The sequence below is a fragment of the Brachyhypopomus gauderio genome, chromosome 8 (assembly GCF_052324685.1).
Source record: "Brachyhypopomus gauderio isolate BG-103 chromosome 8, BGAUD_0.2, whole genome shotgun sequence".
Taxonomy (NCBI): Eukaryota; Metazoa; Chordata; class Actinopteri; order Gymnotiformes; family Hypopomidae; genus Brachyhypopomus; species Brachyhypopomus gauderio.
Window position 1 is genome coordinate 27,241,132 of NC_135218.1, and position 16,939 is coordinate 27,258,070.

A 16,939-nucleotide genomic window follows, 5' to 3' on the forward strand; every position below is an offset into this window, starting at 1 on the left:
TCTGTGCTTTGGGCTCTCCGCACCTCCGTCCCACAGCGCTGGTCTGGACATCAACACATCCTCATAACGCTCTCATTCTTCTGTTCAGTACTTTAATTTTGATTAAGTTTCTGTTTCTGTAGTGCGTCACCCATCAGCTTATTTGTGTACGTTAACTGTGTCTTTGTTTGGGGCCTCTGTGTTGTGTGTGTGTGTGTGTGTCTACAGGATGTCTGTCTGCCCTGGTGTACCAACACTCCATCACACCGCTGGCTTTGCCATGCAGGCTAATGATCCCCATCAGAGGTGAGACTCGGCTCCCGCACTCTCTCCTCTGCCCTCCGGGGGGCGCCGTGGCACAGAGGGGATTGGTGCTTCACGGACGTGGCGGTTCCTTTAAGGAAGGACGTGTCTGCATGGGATCTGTGTGCTGGAGGGGGTGTGGTGCTTCAGCTCATGTGTGCGTGTGCTTTCACACGCAGATCCAAAAGATGAAGCGCTGGACTTGGTCACGCCAACAAGTTCTGCAATGGAGCTTCTGAAACAAGGAGCAGGTAAGTCTACCCCCATCTCTCTCTCTCTCACTCTATCTCTCTCTTTCTCTCTCACTCTATCTCTCTCTCTCTCTCACCCTTATCTTTCTCTCTCTCCCGCTCTCTCTCTCTTCCCTACTCTCTCTCTCTCTCTCTCTCTATCACTCTCTCTCTCTCACCCTTATCTTTCTCTCTCTCCCGCTCTATCTCTCTCTCCCTCTCTCTCTCTTCCACTCTCTCTCTCTCTCTCCCCTCCCTCTCTCTCCAACATTCCCTCAGTTTTTCTCTCTTTCCCTCTCCTGTCTTTCTTCTCACTCTTTTCTGTGAGAACGTCACTTCTGCGTTTCCCTCCCTCCACCCCAAGCTTCACTTGTTGCTATGTTTGTGTTTCATTATTGTCCTCATTATTCATCTCACTCCCACCCCATTCCAGGGCCAACAAAGCTTCCTGAAGAGTCTCATGGTAATTATGGCCTTTGGTCTCGGTTAGCCTCCCCGCTAATGCCAGTGCTGCACTGCACTCTCCCTCACAGCTGTGCATGGCCATTTACTAATAACACTTACTAGTCACAGGGCCACGCCTCTCACTGTCAAGTCCAGAAAGCGGTAGAGATTTTTTTCGTGTTATATTATCTAACTTATCCCCACATTGTGGTGCTCTTGGCTTTAGATTTTCTCTATCGAAAAAGTATGACATGACGACACGCATGAACATGACGACATGCATGAACATGACGACACGCATGAACATGACGACACGCATGAACATGACGGCATGCATGAACATGACGACACGCATGAGCATGACAACACGCATGAACATGACGACACGCATGAACATGACGACACGCATGAACATGACAACACAGCCTCAGACACCAGGAACAGGAGAGTACAATACACTGCTGATGCCTTCATGATTATGAAGCTGTAGCAAACATTTCTTTAAACATATTTCACATGTTACTCAAACATACTTCACCTGTGTCATTACTGAAACTTACAGTACCTCACTTAAATGTGAAATTGCTGAAACATACCTCACTTAAGTGCCATTACTGGAACATGCCTCGCTTAACTGTCATTGCTCAAACATTCCTCATGTAAGAGTGTTATTACTCAAATGTAACTCATTTAAATGTGTCATTGCTAAAACATTCCTCGCTTTACTGTCATTGCTCAAAAATACCTCACTAAAGTGTGTCATTTCTCAAATGTACCTCACCAAGGTGTCATTTCTCAAAGCTACCTCACTTAAATGTGTTGTTACTCAAATGTACCTCAGTTAAGTGTATTGTTAATTACTTGGATGTACTTCACTTAAGTGTGTCATTAATCAAACATACCTCATTTAAGTGTGTCATTACTCAAGTGTACCTCACTTAAGTGTGTCGTACTCAAATGTACCTCACTTAAGTGTGTCATTACTCAAATATACCAAATGTACAAAATGTCTGTTGTTGCTCAAATGGACCTTACAGTGTCTGAAATTAAACATCTCATTTAAGTGTGTTGTTACTCAAACATCCTTTATGTCATTACTCAAATGGACCTCACATAAGTTTTTGGTTACTCATTTCTCTTTCATGTTGATCTTATGCCTGGTCTGTGTCATGTGCATATATTTCTCCCCCTTACTGGAAACTCCATTGCTCTTGCCCTGTTCTGTCTCCCGTCCTCTCTCCTGTACAGCGTGCAGTGTTCTGTACATACACTCAGTGGACATGGAGTCTCTGACAGGACCCCAGGCTGTGGACAAGGCTATCAGCCAGACAATGGCCACCAGTCCTGCTCCCATGGCAACTGTCGTCCACTTCAAAGTGTCCTTGCAGGGCATCACTCTCACTGACAATCAGAGGAAGTGAGTTTAGAGTGTTCTTGGATTTAGAGTTTATAGTGTTCCAGAATTTAGAGTTTAGAGTGTTCCTGGATTTAGAGTTTAGAGTGTTCCTGGATTGAGAGTTTAGAGTGTTCCTGAATTTAGAGTTTAGAGTGTTCTTGGATTTAGAGTTTAGAGTCTGATTCTCCTTCTTACTGCTAAGGTTTAGCTGACATTAGCACATAATAACTTTAAATATTCAGTAAATGAAAATATAATGAATAGATGACATACATGAGCCTCTATGTATCGAACAATAGCAAATGTTTAAGGTAATATGTTCCTATTTTGTGTGTGTGTGTGTGTGTGTGTGTGTTCAAACATTCATTAACAGATGATCATTTAAATATTTTATTATAAATGCTATTATTATCTCTTGAAGGCTCTTTTTCCGTCGTCATTATCCTATCAACACAGTCACATACTGCAACGTAGACCCGCAAGACAGGAAGTAAGTGACAGGATTGGGACGCTGAATCACACACAGTATACTTGATTTAAACACGTGGGCATAATAGGAAATACAGTTATAGCAACCACCTCTCTTCTCTTCAACAGGTGGACTAAGGCAGACGGAGGCACAGCTACGTAAGTTAAACATCCCAGCTGAGTAGTCTGTCTGATTATAATGGCTGTGGAGTATATCAGATGGTCTGATTGTAATAGCTGTTCAATATATCAGACTGTCTGATTGTAAGAACTGTTCAGTATATCAGAATGTCTGATTATAATTACTGTTCTGTATATCAGACTGTCTGATTATAATGACTGTTCAGTATATCAGACTGTCTAATTATAATGACTGTTCAGTATATCAGAATTACTGATTATAATTACTGTTCTGTATATCAGACTGTCTGATTATAATGACTGTTCAGTATATCAGACTGTCTAATTATAATGACTGTTCAGTATATCAGACTGTCTAATTATAATGACTGTTCAGTATATCAGAATGTCTGATTATAATGACTGTTCAGTATATCAGAATGTCTGATTATAACTACTGTTCAGTATATCAGACTGTCTGATTATAATTAGTGTTCAGTATATCAGACTGTCTGATTGTAATGGCTGTTCGGTATATTAGACTGTCTGATTATAATGGCTGTTCGGTATATCACACTGTCTGATTATAATGGCTGTTCAGTATATCAGAGTGATTACAATTACTGTTCAGTATATCAGACTGTCTGATTGTAATATCTGTTCAGTATATCAGACTGTCTGATTGTAATGACTGTTCAGTATATCAGACTGTCTGATTATAATGACTGTTCAGTATATCAGACTGTCTGATTATAATGACTGTTCAGTCAGTATATTAGACTGTCTGATTATAATGGCTGTTCAGTATATTAGACTGTCTGATTATAATGACTGTTCAGTATATCAGACTGTCTGATTATAATGGCTGTCTCCTGCATTGTAAACATTAGGCTCTTCGGTTTTGTGGCACGAAAGCAAGGCAGCACGAGGGATAATGTGAGTCACCTGTTTGCTGAGCTGGAGTCGGAGCAGCCGGCCACGGCCATCGTCAGCTTCGTCTCCAAAGTCATGCTCAGCACCCAGAAACCATGAGCTGCTGTCCCAGCCTCCGCCTCCACCCACCTCCACCTGACTCCACCTGACTCCACCTGACTCCCCCACCAAAGAGGATTCTGTTATTCTAACATTCTCCACACGGACATGATTTGTTTGTTTCTCTCTCTTGGATAACACACGGCGGTCACGCCTTTATTCTAGCAACTTTGTGAAGATTTTGGAAATGACTTTTATTATATAAAGGGCTGAGTTGAGTGTGAGATGGAGCTTGTGCAAGCGATTCTCATGGACATCATGGACAGAGATGCAAATAGTCCTTGTTCCTGAGGAAGCTTTGAGTACAAAACAATAAATGAAAAAAAGATATTTTACGGAAAATATGCAAGATGTTTCAACAAGCAAGCTCAGAAAATATGAACTCCAGAACTCTTTTTCTGTTTCTTTTTGCAATATATTGTTGATTTTAGACATAAGTAAAAAAAATCCTTTGGGATTCAATTATTTGTTTGATCTCCTGTAAAAAGTATGAAGAAACAGCTGCATGTTTGCTTGCAAGAAACCTTAAGACGACACCTATAAAACGAGTCCTCACTTCTGAACTCAGAAGACAGTAGCTTGGCTTGCTGCTGTGTTGTTGTTTTTTTTGCAGAACATTTCTCTTCATTTACAACCTTCCTCATCAGACCAAATGTGTCTCAGGAGGGAAAAGAGTCAACAAAATCAAAACACACTGTGGTCCAACATTGGCAATAAGACAGTTACCTCACCCAGGCCTGACGAGTGGCTTGCCGAGTCGAGAAGTTGCAATAGATGAGCTCCTGCCTGTGGATGTGGGACTTCTGAATGTCCTGCCATCGGTATAAGGTTCTGTGACACCTACCTGTGTGGAGGAGTGGAGTAGGGGGGTCCGGACAGGTCCCGACAGGTCCTGACAGGTCCCGACAGGTCACACCTTGATGTGCTCTCTCTACCATAAGAACAGTAAGGATCTCTCCAGAAGAGTCCGCACCACCCTGCACATGGTAGTAAGCCCTTAGTGCTCATGTTCTGTGCTCAACGTCGTGGTCTCATCACCCTTTCCCTCGGCTTTCTGCACCGGTCCAGGACGACCGTGCTAAGATGCCGCTTCACCAGGGGCAAACCGCTTGGCTGCATAGATCTGCGTAGATGTGTAGATCCATTTTCTACTTCTCTTAAAAGAAAGGTCTCAAATTAAGATTCAGCATCCCTTCCAATGAAGAGAAGACTTGGTATACAAAAAAAAAAAAAGATCAAACAAAAAAGAACCACAAACGACCCAACAGAACTGCACCGCTGGTCCTGCTCATGCCCAACCTGGAGCAAAAGGCTTCATTTCACGCGGACTGAGTAGACAAGTTATTTTTTTAATGGGTCGATTGTGAAGGCAGAGCCTGCTCTCTCCTGTGTGTCGACCCCTGACTTTTAACAAAGGCAGCCACACAACATAAGCTAACCCCACCTGATAATAGATATGGCAATGAAGATCACTAGCTATGTATGTATTACTATAAAAAAAAAAGATCACATTAATTAAATATTTATTTTTGTTGCTATGTTACTCTTGAGTAACTAATACATTATATTGAAGAAAAAAATATTGTATAGTCTACAGGAAAAATTTACAGTGTTGAAGAAAAAAATATTTTGGCTAAGATGTCAAAAAATGCAGAGGTGCTGAGGAGCTGTTCAAACATTTAGGATGTAAAGTGTACGTTAGAGCTTGTTTTGAAGTATGTGTTCATTGTGCCACTGTTACGTTCTGTAGGGTGGAAAGGCATGAATCCAGAAGATGTTTCACAACCTTTTAGATGTTCTGAAAAAAAAAAAATAGCGGTCACCACCAACCGTGGGATTTCCATGAATTCTGCCATCTACTGTGCAACTGAGATTTACGACGCAAAAGATACTGAGTATGTAAGTGCTCATACAAACAGGGGTTAGTCGCTGTTTGCTTTAGGAATGTAATAAAGGCAATGCAATACAGTATGTTTGCCAAAGAAATACAGAACGTGCCCCATGCGCCTCTGTGGTATCAGCCACACGCGCTTCTGGACTTCATCTCATTTGCTCCATGTAACGCATTCATGGATTTAAGGCAGAAATAAGATCCACTCTGAGTGGACAGCGCCCCCTTCTGGGCAGGCAGATTGGTAGAGGACATATGGATCACCCCAAAACTCTGACCCATGGCGTTTGCCGCACCTGGCGACGTTTGACGTTCGATGTCTTTCATCATTGACAAATGGCGTTCAGTGTTTATATCTGAGACTCCTCGTTTGCCACTTGGGTCAGACTGTTTGGGTCCCGTACGTGTAGTTCTCGTCCTGTCCCTCCGGTAGCATGGTCTGCTCTGTCCATGTCACCCAGTTCAGCATATCAGCCTGAAAAAATCTGACCTAAAATGTGTTCATGTGTCTTCGACTATTTATTTGTTAAAAAAAAACTAAAATCAGAGACGACTCCTCAAGAGTGGTTTGTTGTGCTGGGCCTCAGAGTGACCAGAAGAGGGCAGAAGAGAGTGACCCTGTCCTGATGTCTTGTAAAGATGTGTCTCATGTCTGTAGCGTGACGGCGGGGACAAACCCCGGGGGGCTTCATTGTTGCTTATTCTCATCCTGCCATTTGCCAATTCATTGTCCCTGAAAAGAAAAAAAATTACATTAAAAGCAATACGACTCTGTTCTAAAACACTGCTAATTCTTTTCGACTTGTACCATCATATGACCTGTCAATCACTGGTATTAGCATTTATTCTACTAGTAGTAATAGTAGTAGTAATAATTATAAAATTAATCATATATATTAATTACTAAAGCTTTCAGTAATAGAGCCATTGGTGGTGAATGCTGTAATTCATGAAGACACTGTTACTACCTGTACAGCACATGGAGGCCTAATGACCTCTTACATAGCAGATATTAATAGAATACCAGATAACTTCATGTAAGAAATCTGGTATTAAGAAATCGTTCATATTTCTTCTTTTTCATGTTAGGGTTGGATTCCGTTCAGGCTGGTGTTATGTGTGTAGTTGTGATATCTGTTCAGTACCACGACACGTACAAAGTAAAGGTCACCCACTGTGTTTACACCAAACCCACCCCATGGGGCGTGGCTTCAGGGTGACTGACAGCTCACTGTGTTCCCCGCGCAGATGACCTTGTTTTTGCCTGTGTTCCTTCTGAGCCCTGATTCAGCAGACTGCGTGCAGCCCTGATGCACACGTCTGTGTGTGATGGGAGATAAAGCGTGGTGAGCGTTTCGCCTGCAGGTTCGCGCCAGGCTCGGATGGCCAGATAAGCGCTGGTTAGCTGGGCTGGGTCCAGTTCTGGCACTCTAATGTCTGGTCTGGATCTGCGCCTTTCTGCTGACAGACAAGAGGAAGTGAGAGCCACTATGTAACGAGGCCTATGGACACCTTACAGAGAAACATGGACATGTTTCACACGTATGTACATGGACACATATACACGCATGCGCACACGTGTACACACACACACACACACACACACACACACACACACACACACACACACACACACACACACACATACACACATACACACACAGTGCTGTACCTGTCAACTAGACAAGATAGGTATGTGAGCCCTGAGGATACTGCTGCTGTGTATGTGTGTGTGTGTGTGTGTGTGCGTGTGCGTGCATGCGTGCATGTGTGTGTGTGTGTGTGTGTGTGTGCCTGGGCGTATGTGTGTGCATGCACGTGTGTGTGTGTGTGCCTGGGTGTATGTGTGCATGCACGTGTGTGTGTGTGCCTGGACGTATGTGTGTGCATGGGTGTGTGTGCGTGTGCGTGCGTGCGTGTGTGTGTGTGCCTGGACGTATGTGTGTACATGGGTGTGTGTGTGTGTGTGCGTGTGTGCGTGCGTGTGTGTGTGTGTGTGTGTGTGTGTGTGTGCGTGCGTGTGTGTGTGTGTGTGTGTGTGATTGTGTGTGTGTGTGGTTATGTGTGTGTGTGTGTGTGTGTGTGGTTGTGTGTTTGTGTGTGTGTGTCTGGGAGTGTGTGTGTGTGGTTGTGTGTGTGTGTGTGTGTGTGGTTGTGTGTGTGTGTGTGTGTGTGTCTGGGAGTGTGTGTGTATGTGTGCGTGTGTGTGTGTGTGTGTGTGTGTGTGTGTGTGTGTGTGTGTGTCTGGGAGTGTGTGTGTATGTGTGTGTGTGTGTGTGCGTGCGTGCGTGTGCGTGTGTGTGTGTGTGTGTGTGTGTGTGTGAGTGTCATAGCTGATGATGGACAGTGTTCTGTTTTAACAGCAGACTATGTAGCCGTTTGCTTGTTTGACTTTGGTGTGGTCTGTCTGTTGTGAGACCCATGCGTGACAGCAGTGTAATGGAAAGACACACGAGATGTGAAAACATTACTGCATCTCAAAGAGCGCCACCCGGAGTCCAAACTCCACATCTTTAAACTGAAATCATAATTACAGTCTAGTAATAGTAACTGGAGCATATGAAAAAATGGCCAAGGGGATTTGCTAGATTAGCCATGAGACCCACATTAAAACTCCAGTAATTCAGTTGAATTGTTAGTTATGTAATTGATATAAAGATGTCATTTATGCATTATAGATGTCGTTTATGCATTATAAGGACAAAAGTATTAGGACACATTACAACTACTGGAGCCTTTATGACATCATCCCACTCTAAATCCAGAGGCAGAAGCTCCTCCCACAAAGTCGGAAGTGAATGGTCCAGAAGATCTTGGCATGCTGAAGCATTTAGGTTTCCCTTCATTGGAACTAAGGGGTCTGGGGCAAACCCTGGAAACCAACCCCACGCCATCACCTGTCCTCCAACCACCCCAGTACAGCTGGCACAGTGCAGTCAGGTGGCTAACATTCTCCTTCTATTCAACAAACCACGTCCTGTCCATCAGACTCATCCATCAGAATGCCAGACAGAGGAGTGTGGTTGGTCACCTCCAGAGCTTCTGCTCCATCCTCCACTCACCGTTGTTCTTGGTGATGTAAGGCTTGCGCACACACACACACACACACACACACACACACACACACACACACACACACACACACACTTTTGACTGCTGATGTTGATGCCAGAGCAGATCTAGGACTCTGACGTTATTGAGTCAGCAGAGCACTGGAGACTTTTACACACTATGCACTTCAGCCCATGGCGGGCCTGCTCTGTTACTTTACGTGGTCTGTAAATCTGTGTAGTCTGTAACTTTACTCAGTCTGGAAATTGACATAGTCTGTAACTTTACTTGGTCTGCCACTTCATGGCTGAGTTGCTGTGGTTTCTAAACTCTTCCACTCACATTTGATCGTGGAATATGTACAAGGGATGTCCACAAATAGACCTGTTACGGTGCTGTGTCCTGTTACAGTGTCGCGCTGGACACAATCGTGTAAAGGCAGACAAAATGGTGCTTGATTTTATATACCTGTGATGATGGGCCCGAATAAAACACCTGAACTCTGTGACTAAGAGGAGAGGCCCAACTCTTCTGTCTAACATGGTGACAAAAGGAAACCAGGCAATCAAGACCACATTAGCTAGCTGTTCTGATTCAAGGCCCACAATTTAAATTATTTCAAGTATTTGTTTTTTCATTTTTACATAAATTGGGCTTCCAGCTCATAATGAATGTAAAACAATGTATGTAAAATGCTGTTTTCAGTTCAAGGTTCAAAAACAAGAAAACAATCTCCCTCATCTTCAGTAATACTTTAGCTGGTTGTAATACATAAGCGCCTGATTGTAATTTCAGAACTGTGGATGCCAGGTTAAGCCGGACTCAAGCCATCGCCCTCTGTGGGTTTGGAGTGGTAACGCAGGACTGAGCTAACTCCAACAATCACATTCTCATTTGATATTTAGCCCATGCTAACCTCAAACATTCTCACTACAATCGATTGTGTTTGAGCAAAAAACTGTACTGATTTCTATTGGTAGTGGCCACATCACATACTCTGTTATGTCTGGAACATTTTTCACTGAATGGAAAATGGAAGAATTACATTTGTCTGATGATGAGTAAATAACCAAATATATCACTCTGAATGGTCATGCCAGAAAAGCATTTTAGAAAATTGTAATTTGGTTCACCAGAGTATGTGTGTGTTCTAAAGTACTGCCTTACCCCCTAGGATACACTGCAGACAATCAAATAGACGTTTTGCTGCTGTGGAATGCACAACAACCCTATCTGGCATGACTGTGTGTGTATGTGTGTGTGTGTGTGTGTGTGTGTGTGTGTGTGTGTGTGTGCGCGTGTGTGTGTGTGTGTGAGAGAGAGAGAGAGAGAGAGAGAAAGGACAAGCGCTCTGAAACACAGTAGTGTTTTGGTGTGGTGCAGGTGTATGTGTGTGTATATATACGATGTGCAGGGCTTCTTTTTCAATATTTTTGGTTACATGGTCATGGTTACACTAAATCAGGGTTGAACTAAAGGTGTTGCCAATGACCAGCATGGCTTTGTAAACACACCGCCATAAATCGCTCACTGATGAAATCAAGTGTGACGTACATTATAAACATGCGAATGGAAAGTTCACAGCTACTCACCACCACTCATCTCTCCCGTGGAGCCTCTTAGGAGACACGTTAGGACTTGATGGAAGAACCTCTCACAATGACATCTGCCAAGCACATATGTATGATATGTGGTCCAATCAGTCACTGGTTGGATATGTTTGTTCTGGCCTGCAGTCTGCACCTGAAGCAGCTAAGGCCGTCACAGGCCAGCTGCTAACACAGGCGGTGATTACGCTCTGACGGTTAAGCTGTGAGCTCCAGGTTGGTGTAACAGTGACTAATCGGTCTCTCTGCAATCTTGTCTGGCACCAGGAGTAAAACAGACCACATTTCTTGACATTAAAATAAGCCATAGGTATTCAGTAGACAGAGAACTGACTTACCACTCATGCGGGTGTGAACTGCTAATCAGAACCATTAGACAGAGTTAGAGGTCCAGCTGTACATTTGTGCCTGTCCATCAGCAAGAGCTGAGATACAGATATATGCTGAGATGTATGGACACTCCCAGAGACTGAGATATATGCTGAGATATAGGAGCGCTCCCAGAGACAGAGACATATGCTGAGATAAAGAGACGCTCCCAGAGACAGAGATATATGCTGAGATATAGTAGCGCTCCCAGAGACGGAGACATATGCTGAGATGTAGGGACACTCCCAGAGACGGAGACATATGCTGAGATGTAGGGACGCTCCCAGAGACAGAGATATATGCTGAGATATAGGAGCGCTCCCAGAGACGGAGACATATGCTGAGATGTAGGGACGCTCCCAGAGACTGAGACATACGCTGAGATGTAGGGACGCTCCCAGAGACGGAGACATATGCTGAGATGTAGGGACGCTCCCAGAGACGGAGACATATGCTGAGATGTAGGGACGCTCCCAGAGACGGAGACATATGCTGAGATATAGGGACGCTCCCAGAGACGGAGACATATGCTGAGATGTAGGGACGCTCCCAGAGACAGAGACATATGCTGAGATGTAGGGACGCTCCCAGAGACAGAGATATATGCTGAGATATAGGAGCGCTCCCAGAGACGGAGACATATGCTGAGATGTAGGGACGCTCCCAGAGACGGAGACATACGCTGAGATGTAGGGACGCTCCCAGAGACGGAGACATACACTGAGATGTAGGGACGCTCCCAGAGACGGAGACATATGCTGAGATGTAGGGACGCTCCCAGAGACTGAGACATACGCTGAGATGTAGGGACGCTCCCAGAGACTGAGACATACGCTGAGATGTAGGGACGCTCCCAGAGACGGAGACATATGCTGAGATGTAGGGACGCTCCCAGAGACGGAGACATATGCTGAGATGTAGGGACGCTCCCAGAGACGGAGACAGATTCAACTACATTAATCCTCATACACAAGCGAGTGTTGCCAGTTTAGTTATCAACCAATTCTAGATACTACATGAATCTGGACCACTAGGCTATACCCAATATGAGTTTCAACTTCATACCAGTAATCAACTTTGATTTTGAGATTTTAATAAAACTACAAAATTAATTCATTAAACAGTTAAGAAAAAAAAATCGTTTAAAACATCTATTAAAAATATTTAAATTAGTTTAAAATATATTAAACTGTTAAATATATATAGGCCTACATATATACACACACATGTACTCAACCACAATACTACATACATATACACACCTGTACTCAACCACAACACTATATATGTATACACACACATGTACTCAACCACAACACTATATACATACACACACACACACACACCTGTACTCAACCACAACACTATACACACACACACCTGTACCCAACCACAACACTATACACACACACACACACCTGTACTCAACCACAACACTATATATACCCTATATACTATATATACTATATATACTCACCTGTGTGTTGTCTATCTGCAGAAGCAGTATGGTTTATAATCTTAAATATAACACATCATTTTGCCATCATCATCCTCGCTGTACCTCACTTAGCTCTAATTAATCCCAGCCTGCCTCTGCTGATCTTGGAAGCCACCTGATGCTTTTTCTTCAAACACTTCCTCTTTGTTATTCCACTGAAACCTCTGTTCTCTTGTGGGCTTTACTGAGCGGTTTATGTTGCCATTAAAATGGACATATTAAGAACTGCCAACAGCAATTTTACACAAGGGCCTTAATTCAGAGCAGACCTACCACTCTGACAGCCTCTTTTCCATTGGTCACATTATTAGTCCATGTCCAAACTTCACAATGCGCGTATCATATATTTTCCTTGTGCCCTCACAAGCTCCACCCTACTTCCTGCAAACTCCACCCCCTGTCTGCAAGCTCCACCCTACTCCCAGCAAACCCCACCCCCTGCCTCCTTACTCACTAATCACCCTGCTCCCTAATCCATTCAACTGTCTGCAAGTGCCACCCCTACTCCTTGCAAGCTCTACCCTTGTGCCAGTAAAGCTCCGCCCATATGGCCTGCAAGCTCCACCTTACTTCCTGGGAGCTCCGCCCTTCTGCCTGCAAGTTGCTTATTCTCGTAGTTCGTTTTCTTCAGTTTACTCTCTTTGGTGACATCGTTCATGTGACCTGAGTGCGAGGTGTTCAGTCATGATCCTTTTTCTCTGTTAGTTCTAAATGAATAGCAGGATTCAAAGCCTGTGTAATTCACAAATTTACTGTCTCTCAAGCTTTGAAAAAGTAATTGGGAGCTATGTGAACAGAAAGCATCATTTCATGAAACTGTAAAGATCTTAAGGGTCAGATTGTGGTGAGGTAGAGTCTGGGAGAGAAAACGAGAGAAGATCTGAGATCTGTGAACTGAGACAGAAGGGACTCCATTATGGATTCATTCATCTCTCCTGTGGTTGATGCGTTTTTGCAGAACAATGCATCCTGGTATCCTGACTGTGACAGATGGTATAGTTTCAGTCCAGATATGAAAGACAAACATGATGGATTACTTAGATAGTGCTGGGTCTCACTGAACCCCTAACCCCGAACCCCTAATCCTAAACTTAATGCCTAATCCCTAACCCTTAACCCCCAACTTTAACCCAACTCCTAACCCAGTCCTAATCCGCACGACATTTACATCTGATGTAAAAGGACAAGAATACAAACCTGTAATTGTAGCAGATACCACCTACGTCTGTGTCCATCTGCTTTTAGAACATCAGGTCAAAGGTGAACCTCCCCCTCAGGACACAGGACGTGTCTTCAACTGAACCACAATGTGTTAACTGGGTAAAGGGAAAGTTTCACAAGCCCGGGGCCCAAAAACTAACTTTGGGATTTCAGTCTCTCTCATCTGGTTGCACTCTAGACATACACGGCCTCCTAAAATGCTAACTACAAATATTAGTTTGCATAAGATTTCATCATTTCAAAATGCTTTAACAAATCGTGCATGCTCTGCAGAATCATCCAAAAGAAACGAGCACACAATTACCAGTGTGGATTATTATCAGTGTGGATTATTACCAGTGTGGATTGTCTTCCAGTCAGAGTTTGTGAGAACATTCATGTGTATTAAGTTTCATGTATTTACTCTTTGTAAAGTGTTTTTACTGATCTGTGAAGGTCACTGAAGTAAGAATGAACTTTAATCCAAATGTAGTCACCGAACCAAACTTGTTTCAAAGTCAGTCCAAATCTGTCTGCCCACATCCTTTCAGACGGTTGTATGTGTTATCTAATCACAAACACAAACCACAGGAGCAGGATAAATGGTACCGTTCATGCCACGTTAAGCTGCACTTTGGGGACAGTGCGCAAAGCAGCTGGGGTGCCCAGAAACACGAGGTTTGGCAGTGTGCTGTAGTGCTGGAGTGATGTGAGGTGGATGTGAATAAGGAGGGCGAGGCTGAATTCCTCCCGAATGTGTCGAACCTTCCTGGGTCTCGTGGTGCAGGAGGAGCTGCCGTTATGGAGCCTCTAATCTCTGCAGCTCCCCTGTTTGCCTTGAAGAGCTGAGGAGGACAGCCTCTAACGCCAACGTGAAGTGCTCAGCCCCGGCATGTTTAAGATGAAGGGATGGATGAAAAGCAAAAAAAAAGAGTGTGTGAAACGGTCCCTCCTGAGGACACTCACACTCCTCAGTGTGTGAAACGGTCCCTCCTGAGGACACTCACACTCCACAGTGTGTGAAACGGTCCCTCCTGAGGACACTCACACTCCTCAGTGTGTGAAACGGTCCCTCCTGAGGACACTCACACTCCTCAGTGTGTGAAACGGTCCCTCCTGAGGACACTCACACTCCTCAGTGTGTGAAAGGGTCCCTCCTGAGGACACTCACACTCCTCAGTGTGTGAAACGGTCCCTCCTGAGGACACTCACACTCCTCAGTGTGTGAAACGGTCCCTCCTGAAGACACTCGCACTCCTCAGTGTGTGAAACGGTCCCTCCTGAGGACACTCACACTCCTCAGTGTGTGAAACGGTCCCTCCTGAGGACACACTGCAGTGAAAAACTCAACTGACCTGTAAACGCAACAAACGACAGGAAACCGTGATGCGTCTCGTCTCATGTGTGTCGCATTATGGGATTGCGTAGTACTTGCATCATAAAAAGGGATATTGGTGTTTCACATGGTAACGCTTATAAGAGCAGAACGTACGTACATGTGTTTCGAATCTCAGATGAGACACGTCTGACAGCTTGGTGAGTTCAGGGGGTGGGTGGAGGAGGGTGGAGGTGGATGGGGCCTCTCCCTCTGGATGACCCTGTGCTAGTCTGCCCCCCCACCCGGTTGCCCCCACCCTGCCATCAGAGCTCCACCAGGCCTTGCTCCATGCCACAGCAGTAGACTCTTGTCTTGTCAGGTCATCTGAGCTTGAATTTGGATTGTATCTTCTCAAAGATCATCCAGCAGTCCTGGGAAGCTTTGCCTTGCAGGCTGACAAACCTCTCCCAGCAAACGACTAAACTTCCAAACACTCTTTCTTCCATGCTACAGTGTGAGGTAGCTGTCTCTCCATCACATAACCAACTCCACACAGGCTGTGAGGCATGTGGTCTTGTAAAGAAAGACTTTTCTATGAGCTTCCTACCAGATAAATATCAGCCCCACATTGGAGCTGATCGTTTCTGATTCATCCGCAGTAATTATGTAAATAAAATACAGTTCACCTGCATTTAAACTGCTACACACAACCTGCTAACTGCCCTGCACACACCTGCTAACTGCCCTGCACACACTGGAACACAGAGACTTTCTCTCTCTCCAAATAACACAGCTGTATTCCAGAGTAAATATTCAAGACTGATGGCACTGTCATAATCTAGTCAATGACAACCTCCCCTGCCTATGAGCACACACACACACACACACACACACACACACACACACACACACACACACACACACACACACACAATCATGTACTCACAGGGAGTTCAGGCTCATTCACAAGACATCACAAGCAGGCGTGCTGAGTGGATGTGGTGACACTTGTGTGTGACAGGACTGGGACGATGTGTGTTCTGCCCCAGCTGGCCCGGCCCAGCCCGGGGCCCATATGCACTGGAGCCGTGGCTCATTGGCCCGGACCGGCCTGCTCTCACACCGATGATGCTGCGATGAGCTAGACAGAATGAGAGAGAGAGAGAGAGAGAGACAGAATGAGAGAGAGAGAGAAAGGGGGTAGAAAAGAGGGAGCACAGGTAGACAAAGAGGGAGAGAGAGAGACAAAGAAGGAAAAAAGCCTGAAAGACAAGGGGGCAGGAAGGGGGCCCTGTGTCCAACAGAAGGACTGATGCTCCAGATACCAGACATGGCTGATGCAACATCTGCTCCCGCCATCCCCCATAATGCAATGCAAAGTTTTTTCAGCTTCACACCACACGTGCCACGTTCTTCGCTGTCTGCTCCCCTGAGCTCTGAAAGCCTTTCCAATAGTCACTGGAGATATTAGCTTGGTCTCTCCCAGAGCACCACTGACCTCAGAGGCACAAACGTGCAGTTAGATGAGGCCACGCTATTGGCCAGAGTGCCCCGGAACCACCTCGTAAAAGGTGCCATTAAATATGCATGTAAATACGAATCACGGCAGGATCTGATTGGACATGGAAAATGTGAGTCTTTGAAAGGGGTCAGCAGTGAAAAGCCATGCTTTTCTGGGCCTTTGCCTTGAGCACAAACACAGCTGTCCTTTCTCTTGCTCAGCCATCACTGGAGAGCTGTGTGTATAACACACACACACACACACACACAAAACACCCTCATCTACAGTAACTAGGACAGAGGCCTAATGCCCAGGCAGCATAAACATATGAACAAACCTACAGAATATGGAGTTTCTGGAGCACAGAGGGTTTCGTGGACCGCCATTGTGCACCTTAAAGAAACAGCTCGCACTATAAGTTATATGTTCTGTCTTTAATATTTGCATTTGGCATGAAGTGTCTTTTCAGGGCTTTTATAAGCTGTTTTTCTAGGGGGGGGGGGGGGGGGGGGGTTATTCCTGCCAAGTTGTT

At 44.8% G+C, this 16,939-nt stretch overlaps 1 protein-coding gene and 1 long non-coding RNA gene across 11 annotated transcripts in view; one reads left to right on the plus strand and one right to left on the minus strand.

Annotated features, from left to right (window-relative positions):
* The window catches only part of tns1a (tensin 1a), a 93,898-nt gene extending 88,063 nt beyond the window's left edge, over positions 1-5,835 (plus strand). For 8 of the 9 annotated variants that reach the window (XM_077015987.1, XM_077015986.1, XM_077015982.1 and 5 more), the window contains 7 exons: positions 208-285; positions 462-533; positions 946-975; positions 2,205-2,373; positions 2,774-2,842; positions 2,950-2,979; positions 3,831-5,835. In XM_077015987.1, the coding sequence (XP_076872102.1) occupies positions 208-285; positions 462-533; positions 946-975; positions 2,205-2,373; positions 2,774-2,842; positions 2,950-2,979; positions 3,831-3,972 (590 nt within the window). In that variant the 3' untranslated portion in view covers positions 3,973-5,835. The remainder of the gene's footprint in view (positions 1-207; positions 286-461; positions 534-945; positions 976-2,204; positions 2,374-2,773; positions 2,843-2,949; positions 2,980-3,830) is intronic. The other variant, XM_077015985.1, reaches the window with a different exon arrangement.
* A 634-nt stretch (positions 5,836-6,469) lies between these two features.
* On the minus strand, positions 6,470-16,878 carry LOC143522210 (uncharacterized). Of its 2 annotated transcripts, none has more exons than XR_013132962.1 (3): positions 15,853-16,878; positions 7,059-7,321; positions 6,470-6,596 (listed from the first exon to the last, which is right to left on the minus strand). It is a non-coding gene; the product is annotated as an uncharacterized LOC143522210 (long non-coding RNA). The 2 variants fall into 2 exon arrangements; XR_013132963.1 differs by having other exon boundaries at positions 7,059-7,324.
* Positions 16,879-16,939: the final 61 nt, after the last annotated feature.